The sequence below is a fragment of the Artemia sp. Qi Xiang Cuo genome, chromosome 16, assembly GCF_049724085.1.
Source record: "Artemia sp. Qi Xiang Cuo chromosome 16, ASM4972408v1, whole genome shotgun sequence".
Taxonomy (NCBI): domain Eukaryota; kingdom Metazoa; phylum Arthropoda; class Branchiopoda; order Anostraca; family Artemiidae; genus Artemia; species Artemia sp. Qi Xiang Cuo.
The window spans coordinates 5,818,951-5,840,010 of record NC_142809.1 but is presented as its reverse complement, the minus strand read 5'-3'; the positions used below and the strand labels follow the sequence as shown (position 1 = coordinate 5,840,010).

General features: G+C 34.4%; 2 protein-coding genes and 1 non-coding gene across 6 annotated transcripts in view; 2 read left to right on the top strand and 1 right to left on the bottom strand.

Moving 5' to 3' along the window:
- The first annotated feature begins 414 nt into the window (after window positions 1–414).
- On the top strand, window positions 415–12,824 carry RpL7A (ribosomal protein L7A). Its single transcript, XM_089102609.1, has 6 exons — window positions 415–531; window positions 4,217–4,331; window positions 6,608–6,757; window positions 9,767–9,987; window positions 11,500–11,622; window positions 12,583–12,824. Exons 1-6 carry the CDS (start codon window positions 517–519, stop codon window positions 12,766–12,768), a joined length of 810 nt encoding a protein of 269 aa, XP_088958735.1. The 5' UTR covers window positions 415–516; the 3' UTR covers window positions 12,769–12,824.
- On the top strand, window positions 11,352–11,431 carry LOC148942503 (small nucleolar RNA SNORD36). The gene has a single exon (XR_016143121.1). It is a non-coding gene; the product is annotated as a small nucleolar RNA SNORD36 (small nucleolar RNA).
- Window positions 12,825–15,784: 2,960 nt separating the features above from the next.
- Coq2 (ubiquinone biosynthesis protein COQ2, mitochondrial) overlaps window positions 15,785–21,060 on the bottom strand; it is a 43,196-nt gene continuing 37,920 nt past the window's right edge. For all 4 annotated transcript variants that reach the window (XM_089101976.1, XM_089101975.1, XM_089101974.1 and 1 more), the window contains exons 6-7: window positions 18,846–19,034; window positions 15,785–15,935 (exon numbers count right to left, since the gene is read on the bottom strand). In XM_089101976.1, coding sequence (XP_088958102.1) covers window positions 15,822–15,935; window positions 18,846–19,034 — 303 coding nt within the window. In that variant the 3' untranslated portion in view covers window positions 15,785–15,821. The remainder of the gene's footprint in view (window positions 15,936–18,845; window positions 19,035–21,060) is intronic.

Below are 21,060 nucleotides of genomic sequence, written 5' to 3'. Positions count from 1 at the left end.
TGTCTTCACTCGGCGTATTCTAAAAAGCTATGACAGGAAAATGGGAAACATTGCATCAGTCCACATTAGCCATTTCAGCTAATATAAACTGCTATCTGTCGCCCTGTTTTCTAGGGTCTTATTAGCCGCAGGCCATCAAATTTGTCCTTCTAGATTTCAATTAAAGAAAGTCTCTTCATTTAGCCTTTTCTGAGTTTTTAGAAGCTTTTTTATCTTTCTTGGTAAACCCCATAATTTCCTTATGATTTCATTTATTGGTGTCTTTTTGTGTCGTACCCAGGAACGGAAAACTGGGACGGCTGTAGCAGTCGACACTATCTAGCTTACGAGTTTTCCAGAAATCAACGAATGTAGACGCGGCTCTGTGGATATTCTTAAAGATGGCACATTTTATTTTTAGATGGCACAGTAGTCCAATCATGAAAATCAAATACACAACAAAAGATTAAACAGATTTCTTGCATTCTTATAGGAGCAAGGTAGAAGAGAGGACAGTTATCATAATTAATCGTCAAGATGGTAATCAAAAAGGTAAAGACTTGTCAACTTTTACTCAGGTTTCATACTAACCAGTCTGTTTACCCATATTTGAGATTTTATATTCATATAAAGGTTACATTCAGTGTTAACTAAAAGACAGGGTTCACCCATCAATCATATAGGCTAGCCTTTTAGGGGGTAAATTTTCCTTTTCTCTATTAATTCACTAGCTAGAAGATGCTCTATTCAATTGTAAAGTTCACATTTGAGTTTTTGCAGCATGGTTTAGGCATATAAGATTGTCTTTGTTATATAAAATTGATTGTAAATTAGTCAAATTATGCATGGCTATTCAGGGTAAAATTCTACTTTAGCTACTTTTGGCTGAAAGGGGCTAGGTTAGGAAAATGAAACTTTCAGGTATGGGTCTACAGGCTAAAGTGTGTCCCAGGAAGGTATGTTGAAGTAGCCTACCTACCTCAGTACACATGTAGGTAAAGTTCTACAAAATCATATTATTGAGTTAGGACTAAATTGAATACACCATTTGATGCCATTTTCTATGCTGATTACGAATATTATAAGCATATCTATTGGAATTGAATTTCAGCCCCCCTTATATAGGCTATACCTAACCCTGAATTGGCCTATATAGGGGGGGGGGGGCGGAAATTCATTTCAGATAGAAATGCTTATTATATTAGTAATCAGCATAAAAAAAAGGCATCGAATGGTGTATTCACTTTAGTCCTAACTCAATAAAATGATTTTGTAGAACTTTACCCAGATGTATGACCATAGAAGGTGCTCCCCATGGAAAATATGCTAACTAGGATTATTTTGCATATTAGGAAGTAAGAATTAAAGAATTGTCTTCTTAACATGTCTCCTTATGATCTGGTGTGGTTATACATTTATACGCTACCCCTTTCTCTGCTCCTTCTCCCTCTGGAGGATCCTGATATTTGTGTAAATGATGGGGCTATACCTTTTGAAATTTCTTTACAATAGGCTATGTTAGGCTATTTCTTATTCCTGTTATTTTCACTTGTACAATTTATTTTAACAAAACTATAAGAAAATGAACAGATTTAACTGCATTCTAGGTGACTTATTTCTCCCCATTTGATTCTGTGGTCTCTCATTGCCTTTTCCTGTGCTTCTTAAGACCAAGTCAATAAAAATAATCCATATAAAGGGGGATTGAACACAACCATGCTTAACTCCTGATTTAATACAAAACCAGCTGCTAACCTCATTTACTATATTAACCACCATAGCATTCTTCTTATACATAGCACTAATAACTTTAATGTATTCATCTGGTATACCATACAAGGATGAAACCTTTGCTAAAGCTTTTCTATCAACAGAATTGAACACTTCCTCATAATCTATAAAACTGAGGACCCAAGGTGTTTAACAGCTCCAGGACTACTCTATTATTAACCTATGAGTGAAGATTTGGTTAACACATCCTCTACCTTTTCTAAGACTGCACTGTTCTTCTCTTAAAACTTTGTCTATAGGATATCTCAGTCTAAAAACTTACTAAATAATTTGCTACCTACAGAGACCAGACTAAGGCCTCAATAATTACCACACTCAGTCTTATCACCTTTCTTTATAAAGTGGCTTAATGAAGATTTTCCTAAAATCATTATTTATTTATTAATACCAAAAAGTCTATAACAATGTCAATGACATAACAAAAACATACAGTAACTGAATACATTGGAAACAATATTACTGAAACATCCAATAACACACCAATTTAACTGAAATATATCTGTTAATAATTGAAACCAACCAAAAAGTAAGCCTACAAAATAACTGTCATACTGTCGCAAATCAGGTAATACAAAAGTAAAAATATTCTCAAATTCGATTGTGATAGGACCCAGTATAGAAATCTGTAGAGGCTAAACTGAGGCTAAAATTATGTACTTCCCCTTTTTTCAGAAATCATATTCATGATCTTCAGTAACTTAGTTCTAACTTCAGAACCTCCATATTTAAGGAACTCATTCACCACACTATCAGTACCTGGAACCTTATTATTTTTTAATTCTTTTAGTACTGTCACTAATTCTTCCTCACAAAACATCTTTCTTCACATCCAAGGTATCACAAACTTTTCATTTTCCTCTATGTCTTCCTACAACTATCTCACTTTAGCAAATTCTCAAAATGTTCTGCCCATCTCTCTTTAACTCTTGCCTTATCACTAATTGTGGCAGTGTTCCTATCTTTAGCTGGGACAAGTCCAGATTGACAACTTCCTCTCAATTTATTAACATGCCAGTAAAATATTTTACTATTATGCTGTCTAGCTGCATCTTCCAGATCCTTGGCAATTTTATCCATGGCTTCCACTTCACACCTCCTTTGTTCATATTTTAATGCTTTCTCCACTTTCTTTGCATTCCTTTTGTTTTCATATGATCTATCACTCAGATAGTTCTTGTACAAGTCCCTACTCCTTTTTATTAAACATAAAGCTTTTTCACTCATATTCTTAGCTGCAGTCCTAGCTTTATTCCCTAAGACAATTTCAAAAATTATTTCCAACCATGCTCCACATTGTCAAATTTTAAACTCTTTAAGTTTAGTATTCAACTGTTCCTGGGAAGTTTCTCAAATTCTCATCCTAGAGTTTACCAACATCATAACTATCTGGGAGGTAGTTACCCTTTAAAAGTTTTAGCTTTAAATTAACCCTAGACACTACTAGACAGTGATCTTCACTTTTATGCAAATACATTTCCTAAATTAAAACAAAACGGTACTTGGGCATTATTTGGGCAGTTACAAAGAAACCAGTCACAAAAAAACCTTTTTTGATGGGTTAATTTAAGACACCACTATAAAGTAATGTAATGCATGGTGTGATTTTCATTGCATGTACACTTTTAAACTGCTGTTTTTTAGGGTTTGGGGGGGGGGAAGTTACCTAGGTTAGGTTATGTATTTAATATATGCAATGCTTTCCTAAACTGTTACCAGGGGAGTCTGATAACAGTTCCCATTCTATAACCCTTTTTAATATCTATTTCTTCTGTAATTCTTAAGGACATCTATCAACATTTCAAGGTACCCATTTTGTTCAGATTAATCAAAAATATTAATGAATTTGTATCCAAGGATGACATAACTCCTAGAGCCATTGGGATAAGGGTTGCAAATTATACAAACTGTCAATTTTTTCACAAGGTATGTTTGATCTCTTGCAGTCAAACTGTTTGACTGCATGGCTATGGGGTAGTGATGACAATAGAAACAACAGTTAAGTTAATAGTGTCAAATAGAAATGACTGGTTAAGGGGGATCAATAGGCATTGTTTGACACAGGCCAGATTCTTGAAAGCAAAATAATTATTCCAGAAAAGAAGGAGTTAAAATTAAAAAGCAAATTCTAGGCTAAAATGTTATTAGCTGGGAGGGGTCTTAAGGGTCTACTTAGAGGTGGCTTAGGAGTTATGTTTAATGAGGTGCTTGATCAATATTATCCTGTAGTTGCTCAGTGAATTCATGCCTACTTGGCATTGCAGAGCCCTGGGGTTAATTCCACTGCAGTAAGATTGAGCAACAGACTTACTATTTGTCCCTTTAAAAGGTATCCAGCAATTGATATTGACACCAGTAATGACTCCAGATGATGACTGTCTTTTTTTGTTAATCTTTGGAATTCACACTGTTCTTGAGTTCCTTTTGTTTAAATTATTCTGTTTTTCAGGGAAAGAAGAAGGTAGGAAAAAAGGTAGCCCCTCCTCCCTTGGCTACCAGGAAGGAAGTCACAAAGAAAGTTGAAAACCCTCTCTTTGAAAAGAGACCAAAGAACTTTGGCATTGGTATGTTTTTTTTTACTAGTAATATTGTCTATTTTGTAATATGGGCTTTGGTTTCTCACTTTTTCTATTCATTCTTAATCTTTAGGTGTTAAATCTCAGGATAAGGCTGTAAGGAGTTGTTCCATTTTTTTCCTTATTGTATTTTATATAACATTGTCTAAACTAATTCAAGAATACTCAAATCCTTCATCTTTGGAAACTAATTGCAAAAAAAGGAATTTGAGTAACAATAACATCTAAAGTTACTCTAGATAAAAAAAAATCTTGATAATACATTTTCCTGTTATAGTAGATAACAGGTAGAAACCTATATATATATATATATATATATATATATATATATATATATATATATATATTAGAGATTTGTTTTGTGGTAATGGTAAATTTGTCATGACAGTAAGGCTGTATCCAGGGGGGAGAGGTTAGGGTTTGATCTCCTTCTTGAATTTTTTTAACTCATAATAACATAACAAAAATGCATATAAACAAACTTTTTATGGCTTTTTTGGGTATATTCACTCTGACATTTCTATGCAATATCCATTTTCTAATATTTGCAATCTTAATGTGTAATAATGTCTTAAGATTTTCAAAATTTCAAAATATTGTTTTGTATTTTCATTGAAAAGCACTATTTTGGTGCTCATGATCTTTCTTTTAGGATGGAAACTTGCAAATTGATGGAAAATCAGGCAGTAAGGCTGTATCCAGGGGGAGGGGTTAGGTTTGATCCCCTTCTCAAAAATTTTTTCCCACCTCATAACATAACAAAAATGCATACAAACAAATTTTTGATGGCAATTTTTCTTATGGATATATTCACTCTGACATTTCTATGTAATATCAACTTTCTAATATTTGCAATCTTAACATGTGTACTAACTAATTTTCTAAAAATTCAAAATATTGTTATTTTCAATATTTTATTTTAAAATATCCTATTTTCTAAAATTCAAAGTATTGTTAGTCTAAAATCCCCAAAGGTTTAACCCAGACCTGGTTGCAAGTAGACACTTGTGATGGTTGAATAAGCCATTTTCTGGTCAGGAACTACCATGCAGATCAATTCTTATTAGTCATCATTATGGCTACACAACTTTCCAAAACCTTCAAACTGCATTGTAAGTTTGTAATCTGGAATCAGCTGAATATCTTGATTGTGAAAGTGTTCTGGTTATCATTGTTGTAAAATGTGAGAATTTTATCAAAAATATTTTTTTTAAGTTAATGATGATAACAAGGGTATAAGGGAATTGTCCAATCCAAAAATTAAATTCAAGTGGCACTTAAGCAGTCTTGGGTCAAAAGCAGGAATAGCTAGCTGTTTAAACAATTACCATTGGATAATATTTATTTGAATAAAATTTTGTGCAGAATATTCATAGCTTTAACATGAACATGGTAATGTTGAAACAAGAATTAAATAATGCAAGTAGCTAAAAAATTGATAACAACAAAGATCTGAAATAATAATTAGTGAAAGGTCAACAGAATAAGATAAAATGAACATCTTGGGGAGTAAAATTAATATTTAAAGGCCCAAAGAAATTTCAATTTTTTTACCAGAAAAGCTTAAAGAAATTATTATACATTAAAACGGTTATAAACATTTAAAAGATTGAAATTATTAAATTAAAATGGTTGTTTCACTCTATTTTTATTGATACTCTTGAGATGAGTAAGATTTAAAAAAATGTAGTTGTCAATAAGAATTTTTTGGAGAAGATCCTAGTTGTCTAGACTTAACTAATGTAAGGAACAAATAGGCAGGGTGGGTAGAATACCTTCTAGAGTTCTGACCAATTATTTGGTCTTCCCCAACATTAAAACTCAAAAATTCATAGAAAGTGTAATATTTTGGAATATTTGGAAACTTAAGCTTTTCTGGTAAAAAAAAAAAAAATACCAGACAGCATTTTAGCAATTATTAAAGGATTTATTGTACAGTCTAAAAAAATTTTGAATTATTTCTGTTGCCATATAAAATTTCTCTTATAGTGGAAGTATTGCCATTTTTGCTAGTTAGTATGGCTGCATTTCTAGCTTTTGCAGTCAATATGCTGTGTTCTGAGGGTACAAGCTCTGCATAAGAAAGAAGGCCTATTGAAATCTATTTTCTTTAGCTTTTCTAGATCTCTTAAAATGATGTAATTTGTTTGAATTTCTTCACCTGAGCGGTTAACCATGCTGTTAAATTGACATCTGATCCTTTTTTGGCTTGTTAGACATATCATTGTTCTTGGGATACAGTTTTAAATGACTTTAATTTTTAGGTCAGGATATCCAGCCAAAGCGGGATTTGAGCCGTTTTGTCAGATGGCCCAAGTACATTCGCCTTCAGAGGCAAGAGTCCATCCTCCAAAAGCGTTTGAAGGTCCCACCTCCTATTCACCAATTCAAGAGCACCCTTGATCGTCAAACAGGTATATAACTTGCACTGCTGCACATGTGCTGTTGTTATACTGCTGCACAGATTTTAGTACTAAGTCCCTTGGGGATAATGATGTACTTTGTTACCCCTAAGCTATCTCTCATTTGAGAGTGGTGCAATGATGGGGATTGTTTGTGCATTCAGGAGGTATGTAATGGTTATAGAGATTTTTTCAATGTGCTAAAAATGGTAATATTAGCCAAATGGCTCATATGTATCTTTCAAGGTAGCCATAGTTTATGAAAATTATAAGGAAATTACAGAAATATGATATTTTCCAGAAAATGGCCAATTGTTCCCTCTTCTTTGAAATGTTTGTGTGCATACCTAGAACCTGCATTATATCTGGGGGAGAAATAAAACCTCCACATTTTTAAATTTTAATTTACTTTCAAAGTTCAAATTATTTTATGTATAATTTATTTATTAGATATTTCAATTATTCATACTTGAATTCACTAATCATTAATGGGAAGACGTCATCACATCCAACCGTCAGGACCACCAACGTCATTTCGTCCACAAAATCCGTCATAACATCAACAAAAAAATTCGTCAGAACCATCACAACATCCAAACTTTTAAACTTTAGTTTTTTTACAACATCCAAACTTTTAAACTTAGTTTTTTGGGGTTTAAGAGGGGGGGAGGTACCTAGGTTAGGTTACATATTTAATATATGCTATGCTTTACCCCGACCCCCTGATGTGCAAATACATAGCCGAAATTTGTTTCTCAACTATTATATGCTTATTACTATCATATAAGCTCATAATTTTTGTTTGGATGTTGTGATGGTTGGTGGTTCTGACGGATTTTCCTTTTGGATGCTATGACATTTAACGCTTGTGACGGTTGTTCGAAATGGTTGCACCCCATTATTAATATGGTTACACCCCAATATCAAAGATAAATAGTTAACATGAAACTGTTGTCTGGCAAATATGAAAGGGTGTATATTCTCAATATTTTACAGTTGTTTAAATAGGGTTTAAGCTTGCAGCAGGGCTGAGCAGCTAATAAAAATTTCACCCTTCTCATTGCAATCAACCAACAGGCATGCAGAGATAGTGTACATGCTCCCTACTTATGCCTGCCTTAAAGCCATAGTGACTATCTGGAGCAGAACACTTAACTATTTATATCAAGCTTCGCGAATCTATACAATGAGGAGTTGGGGTACTTGCTGCCCCCCCCCAGATTTTGAAAAATACCTTTTTGTTTTTGTTTAAAAACGGCTGTTATTCCTATTTTCATGGACAATACAAAACAAAATGCAGAAAAAATTCATTGCGGAGATCTTAAAACGTTTGTTCTAATAAAACGCTAATACTTATGTTTTGGCTAATCAAAAACTTTGTCCAAGGGGTTTCAAAAATACACTTAATATAATAATAACAAGACAGCCAAATTAGACCCTGCTCCCCCCAGGCTCCACCCACAAGCCAAATGAAGTAACCACACTGAAGAGGGTCACAAGAAATGTCTTTATGAACAAGGTTGTACTGTGTAGATCCAGTCTGGGTATTGACGATTTTGAAAAGAAATTAGAGGGGAGAATCACATAGAACAAAGATAGTATGATACTGCTACAAATGAATGTAAGTCATAACTTGTAACGAACTGAAACTATCACAACGTGAGTAAGGCCTTGATGCCTGCTAAACGGTCTAGAGGCCAGAACATCATTTTTTACTTTTCCAAAAACAACTCTTTATTATGTGTACAAATACTAGTGTTGTTACCTTTCTCAATCCTTATAAACGGCTTCAGTGTCATTCACGTTTTATTGATAACAATATGGATTTGAACAGTGAAAAAAAAATGTTAAAGTAATAGCATCTAAAATGATATGGTCATGCTAACAAATGAAATCGTATTCAGCTGCTTATATTTGAAACTTAGGGAGAGATTAAAAGAAAAAATTGGGAAGAACAATGGCTTTTGGGGCAACTGCCCTCCTGTCGCATAGTAATCTATGCCCCCAGTTAAATTTGGTTGGGGAGATGGAAATGATAGGAAATTTTTGTTTCTAATCTTTCCCTGAGTTGGTTGTCCTTCGTCTGTTGCGACTTACAATCAGAATTGTTGTAAAACGAAGTAACCTAGTGTTTCTGGGAAGGTAAGACGGTTATGCAGTGAAATATGTTTTTTTAGCCCATTATTTCATTCTGTAATGTCACCATTATATTTTAGAATTACCTATTTTTGCTATATATTACATTACTAGTATGCTTCCAGCCTATATTATTTAATTTGGTTACTGGTCAGTAATAATAAGTTGTATTGTAATGTAAATAACAATAAGATATATAGTAGTGTATAATTATTACTATGTATTAATACAGTATATAATGATAAACTGTTCAGTAATAATAAGTTGCTTATAAAACAAAATAGATAAGAAAGGAAAAATATCCTCCTGAGCCATTGGTGGTTTATAGGTTGTTAACTAGACGTTTCAGTTGCTGGGTCCTATTTTCCAAAACTCAACCTTGAAACAGGTTGGATTACACCCCGAGCCCCGTATTGCTAAGCTGTGTCCTACTACAAGGTTAAAATGAAAATATCTTGGGTTTAGGTACAGGCGAGAGGGGGACAAGGAAATTGAATTATTTTTAGCTTATTACATAATCCTATTTTTACTATTATATTACTAAACCGTCATTATATATTAGCCACTATGTTTTTAAGCTTATATTTAGCTTATTTTAGCTTATAAACTTATTTTTAGCTTATAAACCGTCATTATATATTAGCCACTATGTTTTTATATATTAGCAACTATGATCTAAAATTTGTGCTTTTTAGACTAGGATTGCAACTAATATCCGTAATACATACATGTTGTGTGCTTTTATATTATTAATTGTCATTAATAATTACCCACTGTGACCTAAAATTTGTGCCCTTTAGACTAAATATGATTGCAGCTAATATCTGTAATCCATACATGTTGTCTGTTTTTGTAAAGTAGTCAATGTGTATTGTTTATTTTCAGCTGTACAAATGTTCAAGCTTTTGGACAAATATAAGCCAGAGTCGAAACAAGCTAAAAGGCAACGCTTGAGGGCCCAAGCTGAAGCCAAGGCTGCTGGCAAGGAAGTACCTGTAACCAAAAGACCTGCTGTTGTTCGCCAGGGTATTAATGATGTCACTTGCTTGGTTGAGCAGAAAAAGGCGCAGTTGGTTGTTATTGCTCATGATGTTAACCCAGTTGAAGTGAGTTTTTTTACTTTTTGCATAGAAAGTGATTTATTTATTTTATTCAACACAGGAGAGAGCCATAGGCTTGTCGCAGTATATTCAATGGATATTCAAAATATCCATTGAAATGGATATTTTATAATAAATGATATCTTCAAGTCATTAATGATATCTTTCAACTTGGAAGTAATTATACATATAATTGTCTACTTTGATAAAAATATATGTGTTATGTATAAAAAAAGCTATGTTCAAAATTAAAAGCAGGGGTGCAATTTCATTCATATTTGGTTTTCGGAATTCATTGTTTGTTTTTTTCAAAGCATCTATTGTATGTGACCTGTTTTATGTTAGAATAAAAATGAACGTAGTTCATAACTAAGGTACCTGCTCTAAAGTAAGCAGGTCCCGTGTTAGGGGAGGACCAATGTACCTCCCCCATACCCTCGGGGTCTGCAACGGACTGGGGCGTGTGGTATAGGCTGTTATCATGTTTGATGCTTATCTGCCCTCTGTTACATCGTGTTTTGTACTATTAAAGTCAAGTTTTTCTTATCCATGTTAATAATATTATAGCTACAGAGAGGGAGGATTTGTTTCACTGTTGTTTTTTTCTATTTTCTTCTTCAAATTGTGTAAAATCAGTACACACTAATTTAAGATGATTACTGTTGCCATTCATTTTTTTTTTCGTTTTAAAAGGCTTAGCCTGCAGAGTAGCTTTTAGACTTTATAATTTTTATATTACTAAGCAATAAATTTGAGCCTTTTTTTCTCTGGAAAAATAATATTATGGGAAAAATTTGGATATTGTTTTCTTGTGATTTGAAAAGTTTGATATCTTTTCATCATGTATTGGGCTTTTGGGGGGCTGGCTATTTGCTATTGCACATTCATGGTATATTTTTTGAAATTACTGTATCTTCTCTTTTTTTTGTACAAGTTTTATTCAGTTTGAAATAAGGCACGTGGTTAGCATTTCTTTGGAGAGGGGGCATGATAAAAAAATGTTTGATAATTTGAACACGGTCCCTAGAGACTAAAGAAAGTTTAGGATTTCAGACGCCTGGGCTTAGTGGTCTACCTGCTACCTACGTCCTTTTTTCAAATATCTAGTAAGATTTTTTTTTCTGGAAATTACTTTTTTCTTCTTTTTTTTTAACCAACTGTGACAGGGAAAATCGAAATTTATGATGATATGTTTTAAAACCGGTAGACTCTTCTCTGGGAAACGTCAGTCAAGCAAAATGGACTGAAGCTTTTTCAGTCTTAAATATACTTGCAATTAAATTCTATTTGTAATAGTGTGATGGCTTCAATTGGAGCTGTATTCTCAATTTTGAGTTGTCTCAGAATGGCTGAGCTAGATTGGCATTGCCAAATAACATGATGAAACTTTCCATTGTTACTCTGGACATCCACTGACAGTTTAAAAACGAGCTTTTTAACCCTGAATCTCTCTAGTACTTGAACTATCCTAGAAAATGAACAAAACACATTTTAATAAAACTTTTTACCCTCTTTCAGCTTGTTATCTTCCTTCCATCACTCTGCAGAAAGATGGGTGTCCCCTATTGTATTGTTAAGGATAAGTCACGACTTGGCAGACTCGTCCGCAGGAAGACATGTTCCGCTGTTGCTCTTACACAGGTATAGAACTTGTTCTAATAGACACCCGATGCCTGTTTTAATCCCGTTTTTATACTATGTATGAACCAAAGTATAATCACCTTCGGAACAAGTACTGACAAAACTCTCCAAAAGTGACCCCGCATACCTCAGCGCCTCTAGACGCAAAATGTTGTACTACTTAATCGCTCCGAGCCAAAGTACTTTGCTCCAGCCAATAATTATGCTAGAGCGTGATTCAGGAGACGAGTGATGTACTTGTTCCGTAAGTGATTATACTTTGGTTGCCAGGTTCGCATAGGTATACACAGGGTCACTTTTTTGTGTGGAGAGGATATTTTGTCAGTACTTGTTCTGTAGGTGATTATACTTTGATATTAACCTACCATTAGTAATTCAGATTTTTTTTTTTATCCCTGTTAGTGTTATAGAATGTCCTGGATTTTGCTATCATCTATAACTGCTAATTTAGTTATATCGATGTACCGAATTGGGTTTTTGAAATTTGGTTCTCATGGTTGGGATGAGTTTTATAATTTAATTATCCTGTCTTAGAGGATTTGATAATATATAAAACTTCTATAGATAGCAGTTTCAAACAAAATTGTTAGAGCCGTTTCTAATAAGCAGAGAGAAAGTCACAGAAAAAACAATCTATGCCATGGGTGAGTTTTGTCCGCCCCTCACTTGTACAAAGATTGAACAAATAATAGTATCCAGATTATTGTTACTTTTTGTTTCATCCCACCTCAAAATATACAGTGGTTTAGGGTTAATGGGGAAATGTTGCAGAATTCGGGTTCTCTTTTGTCCTTATAATTAGCCATTTTTATTTGATGCTGATTTTGAATGATGAGTATATATTTAGAGCCAATCCCATGATATACCATGATATGACTCCTATTTCCTGACATAATGCTAAATGAATATGTAGCAAAATAAGAAATTCTGAAGTGGATGCTTATATTTACTATTTCATAGGTTGAAGCTGGTGACCGTAACGCCTTAGCGAAACTAATCGAGACCGTGAAGACCAACTACAACGACAGGTTTGAAGAGATCAAGAAACACTGGGGAGGTGGAACCCTTGGTTCGAAATCTAATGCCAGGATTGCCAAAATTGAAAAAGCGAAGGCCAAGGAAATGGCTCAAAAACAACAGAGCTAGTCATTTTTCTTATGTTAACCTCCAGTCTTAGGCAATACATGGATGGTTTCAAACGATTTAGTTTTTGTTCTATGTTACACTAGAAACTTATTAGACAAGGAAAAAATTTTTTTACGAAAGATTTATAACACACCATTACTCGTGACTCCAGCTACTTGCGACTGCTTGTGACAACTTGCAACTGCCACTATTTACGACCTACATGAAACTAACTACTTGTAACCGCGACTAATCGTGACTCCGGCTTCTTGCGACAACTTTTGACTGGACTAGTAGCGTCTGTGTCTGCTTACGACTGCAACCGCTTCTTCTGCTGCTACTACTATTGTTTAACTAAGGTTCAGGAGTGGCTAAGGTTGTTAAGCTGGAAATTTAGAATGATGAGGGGGATGTTGAAATAAATTAAGACAAAAATATTGATCCAGGTGATCGAAAGGGCGTATCTGCAATATCTCAGAAAGTGCCGATTGTAATAAGTTGCACTTTCTGCAAATGTTGAATCAGATTAAAAGGTCTTTTATGAGCATCCAAGTTGAAATGCTACAAAGTTGTTGATAAGTCATCAAAACATTAAAGCCTTTATAAGTAATTAATTAAAAAAAATAGGAACTTCAAATGTCAAAGAGCGTATCTGCACCGTCAAAGGAAAGACTGGTGGTATCCAGTTTAAACTTACAGCAAATGTTGAGGCGGATTACGTACCAAATCAAAATTTATTGTATGCATATATGTTTGTAAAACGGCATATCTGCAGTCTCTGAAACAGTTGTTGAAACTTTCAGAAAATGTTGAACTTAATCAAAAGACACCATGTGCAACCCAGTTGTCAAAAGAGCACATCTACAATACTTCAGGAACGGCTTGGAGCATTGATGGGTATGTTCGAGAAGCCGATTATCTCCAAATATTATTAACTAGTTAATATTACCCTTATCATAAATGACTGGCAACTACAATTTTAACTTTCCATGGCTCTAATTTAAACAACTTCATACTTATAATAAGCAAAACAGGCAAACATTTTATTTCGTTGTGCATTTGTAATAAAAAAAATCGACCATTTTTATATTATTGTTTTATGTTAATTTTTATATTAATCTGATGTTCTGGAACGTTAAAACATATATTATTATTATTTTATATCAATCATATAAAACTATTATATTTTGTATTATTACGTTATTATTGTTTTATATTAATTTTACTAAAAGGATTAAAAAATAATAAGGCTCCAGGTGCTGATAGGGTGTTAAATGAGTTTCTTAAATATGATGGCTCTGAGGTTAGAAATAACTTACTGAAGATTATGAATATTGTTTTTGAAAAAGGGGAAGTACCTAACAATTTTAGGAAAACCTTAATTAAGCCACTTTATAAGAAAGGTGATAAAAGTGAGTGTTTAATTATCGAGGCATTAGTCTGGTCTCTGTAGGTAGTAAATTACTTAGTAATATGATACTTTTTAGACTGAGAGGTGTCATAGACAAAGTTTTAAGAGAAGTACAGTGCGGTTTTAGAAAAGGTAAAGGGTGTGTGGACCAAATTTTAACTCTTATGATAATAATTGAGAAGTGCTTGAGTTTTCAAACACCTTTGGTCCTCAGTTTTATAGATTATGAGTAAGCGTTCGATTCTGTTGATAGAAGAGCTTTAGTAAAGGTTTTATCCTTGTATGGTATACCAGACAAATACATTAAAGTAATTAGTGCTATGTACGAGAATAACACTGCTGCGGTTATGGTAAGAAATTAGGTTAGCAGCTGGTTTTGTATTAAATCCGAAGTTAAGCAGGGTTGTGTTCTATCTTCCTTTATATCGATTATTTTGATGGACTTTATTTTAAGGAGCATATAAAAGGCAATGGGAGACCACGGAATCAAATTGGGAGGAAAAAGTCTCCTGGACTTGGATTATGCTGATAATTTACGCATCCTAGATGAAAGTGTGAGCAATTCAGGGTGCTGGTGCTAGAATTGGTTTCAAATTAATGTTAGGGAGACTAAGTCACTAAGGCTAGGAATAAGTGAAGATGAAAAGGTGACGTTGGGTAATGAAAAGATCGATCATGTGGGCAGCTTCACTTACCTTGGTAGTATTATTAGTAAAGATGGTGGAGTGAAGATGTTAAAAGTAGAATAGCCAAGGCTCAGGGTGTGTTCACAGTTAAAAAGTCTGGAATAGGAAGATAAGTGCAAACCAAGATTAGAACATTAGAAGCTACAGTGATGACAGAGGTCAAATATGGCTCTGAAGCATGGACGCTCCGAAAAGCAGATGGAAGATTTGCTAGATGTTTTCCCAGAGAAATTGCTTAAGGGTTGTTCTGCTTACCCGGCTGACTGACCATATTTCAAACAACAGGCTCTACGAAAAATGTGGTTCAATACCGCTCTCTAAGGCTATAATGAAAAAAAAGTTGAGGTGGCTAGGGCACGTTGTAAGGATGAAGGATGACAGATTGCCGAAAATTGTTCTTTCCGGCCAACCGTCTAGGACTAAACGGAAAGCAGGTCGTCCCCGTCTGGGGTGGGAGGACGTCATAAAGGAAGATTTAAAGGAAATGGGAGCTTCGTGGGCGGGTATAAAGAGGGAGGCTTTGAATAGATTGGCGTGGAGGAGGAGCGTGCGTAGCTGTGTTGGCCTCAGGCGGCTTGGTGCTGCGGTGATTTGTTAGTAGTAGTAGTAATCTGATGTTCTGGAACTTAAAAACGGTTAAATACTAATAATGATAATTGTCTTTATGAACTGTGATGCGAAGCGTCGTGAGCGGTAAACTTTAGAAGTTTTAACTAGTAGTATTTATATTTCCGAGACAAAATATGATTTTTTCTTTTCTTTAGTTGCCTTGATGTTAAAAAAGATCAATTCACTTAAATTCAAATAAATCTTTTGAATAGATCAGGAACAGTATCTAATATCTAGTAGCAACAAATATCTATTTTAAAAAAGAACTAGCTGCTATATCGAGTTCTAACTGCAATCCAACATATTTGTCGCTCTGAAACATGTTCCTCAATTATATAAGGAGGAAATAACATTGTTCAAACAAAACTTTATTTTAAAAAAGAACCAGCTGTTATACCGAGAAATAACAGCAATCCAACATATTTGTTGCTCTGAAACTTTTTAGCACAGTCGTTAGAATCATCCAAGTTGACTGAACCAACCTAGAAAAATGTGGTGGCGGTTAGAAAACAATATAGTACCGTTGGCCTATTACCAATAGTTTACTTCGTTACTTACTAATTAGCCCTTTACTATTAGTAATTCGTTACTAATAACGAAGAGTAAAGAATAAACCCGGTTTATGTGTAATGATAAAAAATCTCAGGGTTTTTGCTAATTTTGTTGCCACACCAGATAGGTTTCGGTAAAAAGGATACCGCAAAAACACCGCTTTTTTCATCGACCGGCACCGCTTTTTGGCATCGGTAAGTGGCAACACTGCTCAGCATCCTGCTCCAGAATACAAGCGACTTCAATTGCACCAACATCTACCAGCCTATTTCTTAAAAAAAAAAAAAAAAAAACTCAGAAAAAATCTTTAAGCTTTTTCTTAGCCGGAACCTAGTTAAGAGCGAACCGCTTGGAACTTTACCCCAAAAGTTCCAAGCGGATTGAGAAAAGCAATTGTTAGCCCATTTACGTGCTGTCTAGAAACAATACAGCCCATTACTTCTTTTTAAATGTTTTTCCTCTTAATTGTGTTTTATCAAATAAGCTGCAAGCTGATTGTAGACAAGAAAATGGATCTATTTTAAACATCACGAATCAATAAAGCCAAAAATAGGTGTTACATGCCCAGTAGCAGTCAAGACAATCATATTTTTTTCTTTTCGCATATCCTTGTCAGGGACTGATCGAACCGTTGTTTTTGCGTTTTTTTTTCTCAAAATTTTTTTCCTCACTAATGGGACAAACAAGACCTACATTGCTCAGGTCTACATATCTGGCAAGCTTGACCTAAGCAGGAAAAACAAACTCATTGCCCAGGTTGCTCTTTAGTAGAATAGCGTCAAATGGACGACATCTAGAAAGAAATCATAACACATAATACGGAAATGACACCAAAATTCAGTTTTGTGTGACAAATTGCATCTTATTTTAGTGCTATCAAGACAAATTTATGAAAACACGTTGGTATAAGCATTAGTTTTCAAATGAGCCCGTAAACGGCTCTCCAAAAAATAAATCAATTTAGAAAATGGGGAACACTGGAAAGCGGGTGCAACTGATGAAATTTCAACCCCCTCTCCCTATTCAGTATGTCCATCACCCCTATCTCAGTAGTTTCACATGCAAAAAAATATACTTTTACCTAAAAATTTAAATTCTAGAAATTTAAAAACATAGAAATTTTACCTAGAATACATAGAAATTGGGAACATGCATGGGAAATGCATCTTTATTTATTTATTTTTTCAGGGTTATTGATTCGAGCCAGTGGTAGAATATTATAAGAAATTTCTTATAATATTTTAATTATTATATTATAATATTTTAATTATTATAAATATTAATATTATAAGATGGTTTATTTGAAGGGAAATTGAATATGCTATTTTCCTTTCTAAGAAAAGATTGGGCAGCGAGAAAGTGCTGATTTTTACCAATTTATCGTGTAAATAAAATCTTTTTGGTCCAAACGGGGCCAAAATCCCATCGAGCAAAAACTTTGAGATGACCAATCGCTATAGTTATTATTAACAGCCTGTTTAATTACTATTTAATACTATTAACAACCAATACTATAGTTATAGTTGTTAACAACCTATACTCTTAACAACGTATTTAATACTATTAACAACCCATACTATAGTTATAGTTATTAACAACCTATACTCTTAACAACCTATTTAATTACTATTTAATACTATTAACAACCTATACTATAGTTATAGTTTTTAACAACCTATACTCGTCCGTAAGACTATATACAGTTCATATACATAGAAGGGCTTTTATATAGAAAGTTCTTTATAAGAAAAACAAATAAACTTTCAAATGGGGATAAATCCATTTATTTAGACAGTGAAAAAACAGGTACAAAAGTCCAGATATTTCGGTCACATATACAGCAACCGTCTTCAGTAGAAATACTAAAATAATAAAATTGAAACTAACATATTTATATGCAACAAAATATATAACTTTTCGGAAATATCTTGACTTTTGTACCTGTTTTTCACTGTCTAAATAAATGGATTTATCCCCATTTGAAAGTTTATTTGTTCGTCTTAGAACGGCAGTATGGTCTAAAAAAACGACCCCTAATTAAAGGTGTTACGTCGAAAATTCGTCGTATATATGGGGAAATGAGACCAACCCAGTAAACATCTAAAAACTCAACATTTGGTTTGCAATTAGAAGACACGGACGGCTTTACCACTTTCAGTGGAAATTTGTTTTACATTTGGGCAAGATTAAAGAAAGAAGATTACATCAAGACTTTGAATGAATTTTGTCAATGAACTCTCTGAAAATAATCTAGTGAATAATCTGGAAGTTCATTATTTTGTGAATGACCCCAAAAGCTTTTTTATTTTGTTGTTTGTAAATATGCAAGTTTCAATTTTATTGTTTTAGTATTTTAACTGAAAATGGTCGCTGTATATGTGACCAAAATATCTTGACTTTTGTACCTGTTTTTTCACTGTCTAAATAAATGGATTTATCCCCATTTGAAAGTTTATTTGTTCGTCTTAGAACGGCAGTGTGGTCTAAGAAAACGACACCTAATTTAAAGGTGTTACGTAAAAAATACGTTTTATAAGAAAGGTTTTTGCTTAATAGAAGCTAAAAAGATATCCGAGGATCTCGTCTTCAAATACGTATTCAAAATTCCATAAAATCAGTTGTCATATTCCCGAGCCTTTTTTTGTACTATCCCATACAATCTCGGTTTTTGCGCAAAACAAAATATTACATAAGACTGAAGGAAAGTAGATTTTAGCGTCAGTGCCTTCTACAACTGATTAGCCCTGTAGGGGCTAGTGTCTATAAAGCAGGCTTTTACTGTAAGAGCGCAAAATCTTCATGGTTAGGCCTATTAGGTAACAACTTCCGTAGAAGCATACCTGTCTTCCAATATGAATGGCTGTCAACACAACTGAGGCATAAAAAGGCCATGATTGGGAGCTCATATAACCAGCCATAGATAAGTTTGTAATCATACCCACACCAAAAACACTCAACCATTTCTTTGTGTCGGCGCCAAAGCGCAGAGCGGTTGACTTAACACCAACTACTGCATCATCATATTTATCCTGTAAAAATAAGTGGAGGTAAGTATTCATCAGTTTAGATTTCTTTCTAAAAGGGACTCCACTCGTTTTATTCTATTTAACCAAAGTCAAGAAGGGCCGTGAAGCGACGACCAGCACCGCCGGTTTGAAATATGAAGACTAGTGCCATCTACTTTCATATTACTTTACTAACCTAAGTCTAGTAACCTTTACTAACAATTCAGATCAATAGATTCCGTAGAATTGGAATTTGGCGATCATTATTTTTAAGCAACTAAAGAAACTGTGCCACAAAAATGTGATTTTTCCAATTTTATGCTATAATGCAAGCATTTTGGACCGACAAGGACAAAAATACTGTCGAACAAAGACTCTGAGATAGCCAGCGGCTCAGAATTATCAAATGAACATATACATAGGTTCTCAATTTGAAACCCCGTGTCTACAGATGGTCGCAGATTCGTCCCTCAACATTCAAGCATTCCATACAGCAGTGAAAAACTGTGGATGAGTTTTATAATTTAACTATTCTTTTTTTAAGGATTTGATAATATGTTAAACTCTTATAAATAGCAGTTTCAAACAATATTGTTAGTGCCGTTTCTAATAAGCAGAGAAAAAGTCACAGAAAAAACGATTTATGACATTTGCTGGACAAAGCAGCAATTTTGCCTAAAAGAGGACCAAAATAATTCTGAGAGAGCCAATCAGCGTACACCTATGAAAAAGCAATTTTATAACCTCCCAGATTCAGAGGATACGCCAGCTTCAGAATCGGTGCAGGATACCAGCACCGTTAGTTTTATCCAGAGTGACCTATTGTGGTCGAGTTGGAACTTCGTTGGGGTTGATGATTCGTGAAGTGAGTCGACCGCAAATGAGGTTCGCCAACCTGGTCTGTGGTCTTCGTCTGTGGCACTTCCAACCCTTTACAGTTGGATCAAATTAGAAGATGAATCGGGTGGGAGATTTTGCGGGGAGGAGCAGACAAAGTAGATAGCCATACCAATAGACTGAGCGAGACACCAGCTGTTCGAGTAGGGGGGGGGGGGGGGTAATTCGAAACACCAGACAGTTTCCAAGTTTCGTACCCTGTCAAACCATCTGACGCGTTCAATCTTTCGGAGGGTGCTCCATCTGGATGGCATCCACCTTTGTCATCAGTGTCTGGGTCTTGGCCCACGTCTCCGATGAGTATCTCTGCATCTAGATTTCTATTTGAGCAGACAGTTGAACCATGGCAGACGAACTACTTTACTAACTGGACACTAATCATAAACTTCAATCGGTGTTACGGTATCCTATCTGAACACCGTTCCTGATTTTGAAATTAATTTTAAAAACGATACAAAAAGCAAAGTTGAGACTTAAAAGAAACAAAAATTACTGGTTTGTGGTTTCTGCAATATAATTTGGAAAAATTATTCCAAACAAACTGGCTGGTAATATTTCCCTTTATTTCTAGAACTCTCAAAAACTAGGACGAATTCTATAACTCACGAATTCTATAGTTATAGGACCTTTCATCTATCCTGATCAATGGCTTCTTCATGACTTCGGGGGAAGGGCAGCAAAAAGTTTCACGTGAGGGGGTGGTTGTCCTCCAATCACTTTTGACTCTTAACAAGGGCACTAGAACTTTAAATTTCAAATCGATATGAGCCATCTCCGAAGTTTCTACGACGACTCCTTCCATACGAAGTGGCTTGGTGAAAAAAAGAATAATAACATATAGAGCCAACTTCGCTCTTAGTTGATCCATGATCCATAAGGACAAAACTTAATATTGCATAATGGCTATACAGATTCAACTCAGTGATACCCACTAATATCAATCACACTAGGTATTGCAAATATCCTCCCAAAATTTTTTTAATTGTTTTCTGTATCACAACTACTTAAGCCTTCTTCCACATGCCCTAGAGGAATTAAAATATGAACTAAGGAGGTGTGAAGTGGAGGCCATGGATAAAATTGTCGAGGATCTGGAAGATGCATCTAGACGAAACAATAGTAATATATTGTACTAACACTCCAACAAATTGAG

What these genes read in the sequence shown, in the direction of transcription:
- RpL7A (XM_089102609.1), top strand. An exon ending in ACCAAAGAACTTTGGCATTG is followed by an intron (nt 4,332 to 6,607) that starts GTATGTTTTTTT and finishes TTTAATTTTTAG; the next exon opens with GTCAGGATATCCAGCCAAAG. An exon ending in ATGATGTTAACCCAGTTGAA is followed by an intron (nt 9,988 to 11,499) that starts GTGAGTTTTTTT and finishes ACCCTCTTTCAG; the next exon opens with CTTGTTATCTTCCTTCCATC.